The sequence below is a fragment of the Penaeus monodon genome, chromosome 15 (genome assembly GCF_015228065.2).
Source record: "Penaeus monodon isolate SGIC_2016 chromosome 15, NSTDA_Pmon_1, whole genome shotgun sequence".
NCBI classification, from domain to species: Eukaryota; Metazoa; Arthropoda; class Malacostraca; order Decapoda; family Penaeidae; genus Penaeus; species Penaeus monodon.
Window position 1 is genome coordinate 34,536,978 of NC_051400.1, and position 475 is coordinate 34,537,452.

Sequence of the window (475 nt, forward strand, 5' to 3'; positions counted from 1 at the left end):
AACAAGCCGATATATAAAGCACACCCAATCCCTCAAGCATTACCATCATGGTTTGTGCCGCGAGTTTTTGCGCCAGCGGTCTTGGCAAACCCATCTTGACGCCTCCGTCGGCCAGCGCTTCCACCACAAGGTACATCTACACCAAAGAAAACGTTAACATAAAAGGAGGAACTCTTATAAATTCACCAATTTATTTCTGTGACATATCGATGCCAATATAATCTATAGAATATCGAGGAAACTCTCTAATTAACATACAGAATACATGATAATAACATAAACTTTATAAACTACACTATATTATCCATACTTATCCGATTTTTTTATGGATTACTTACGTAAGCTGGTCCGGCCCCACTCAGTCCAGTAATGGCATCAAGGAAAGTTTCTGGAACTTCGTCACATTCTCCCACAGCTGATAGTAACCTAGGAAGGGGGTAGGGGTGTTTATCTTATCATGATACGGATTTTATGA

At 40.2% G+C, this 475-nt stretch overlaps 1 protein-coding gene across 1 annotated transcript in view; it reads right to left on the bottom strand.

The window, feature by feature from the left end:
- Positions 1-475, bottom strand: part of LOC119581978 (pyrroline-5-carboxylate reductase 3-like) — a 15,583-nt gene that overhangs the window by 3,026 nt on the left and 12,082 nt on the right. The window contains exons 4-5 of the mRNA XM_037930163.1: positions 339-426; positions 44-136 (exon numbers count right to left, since the gene is read on the bottom strand). Of these exons, the coding sequence (XP_037786091.1) occupies positions 44-136; positions 339-426 (181 nt within the window). The remainder of the gene's footprint in view (positions 1-43; positions 137-338; positions 427-475) is intronic.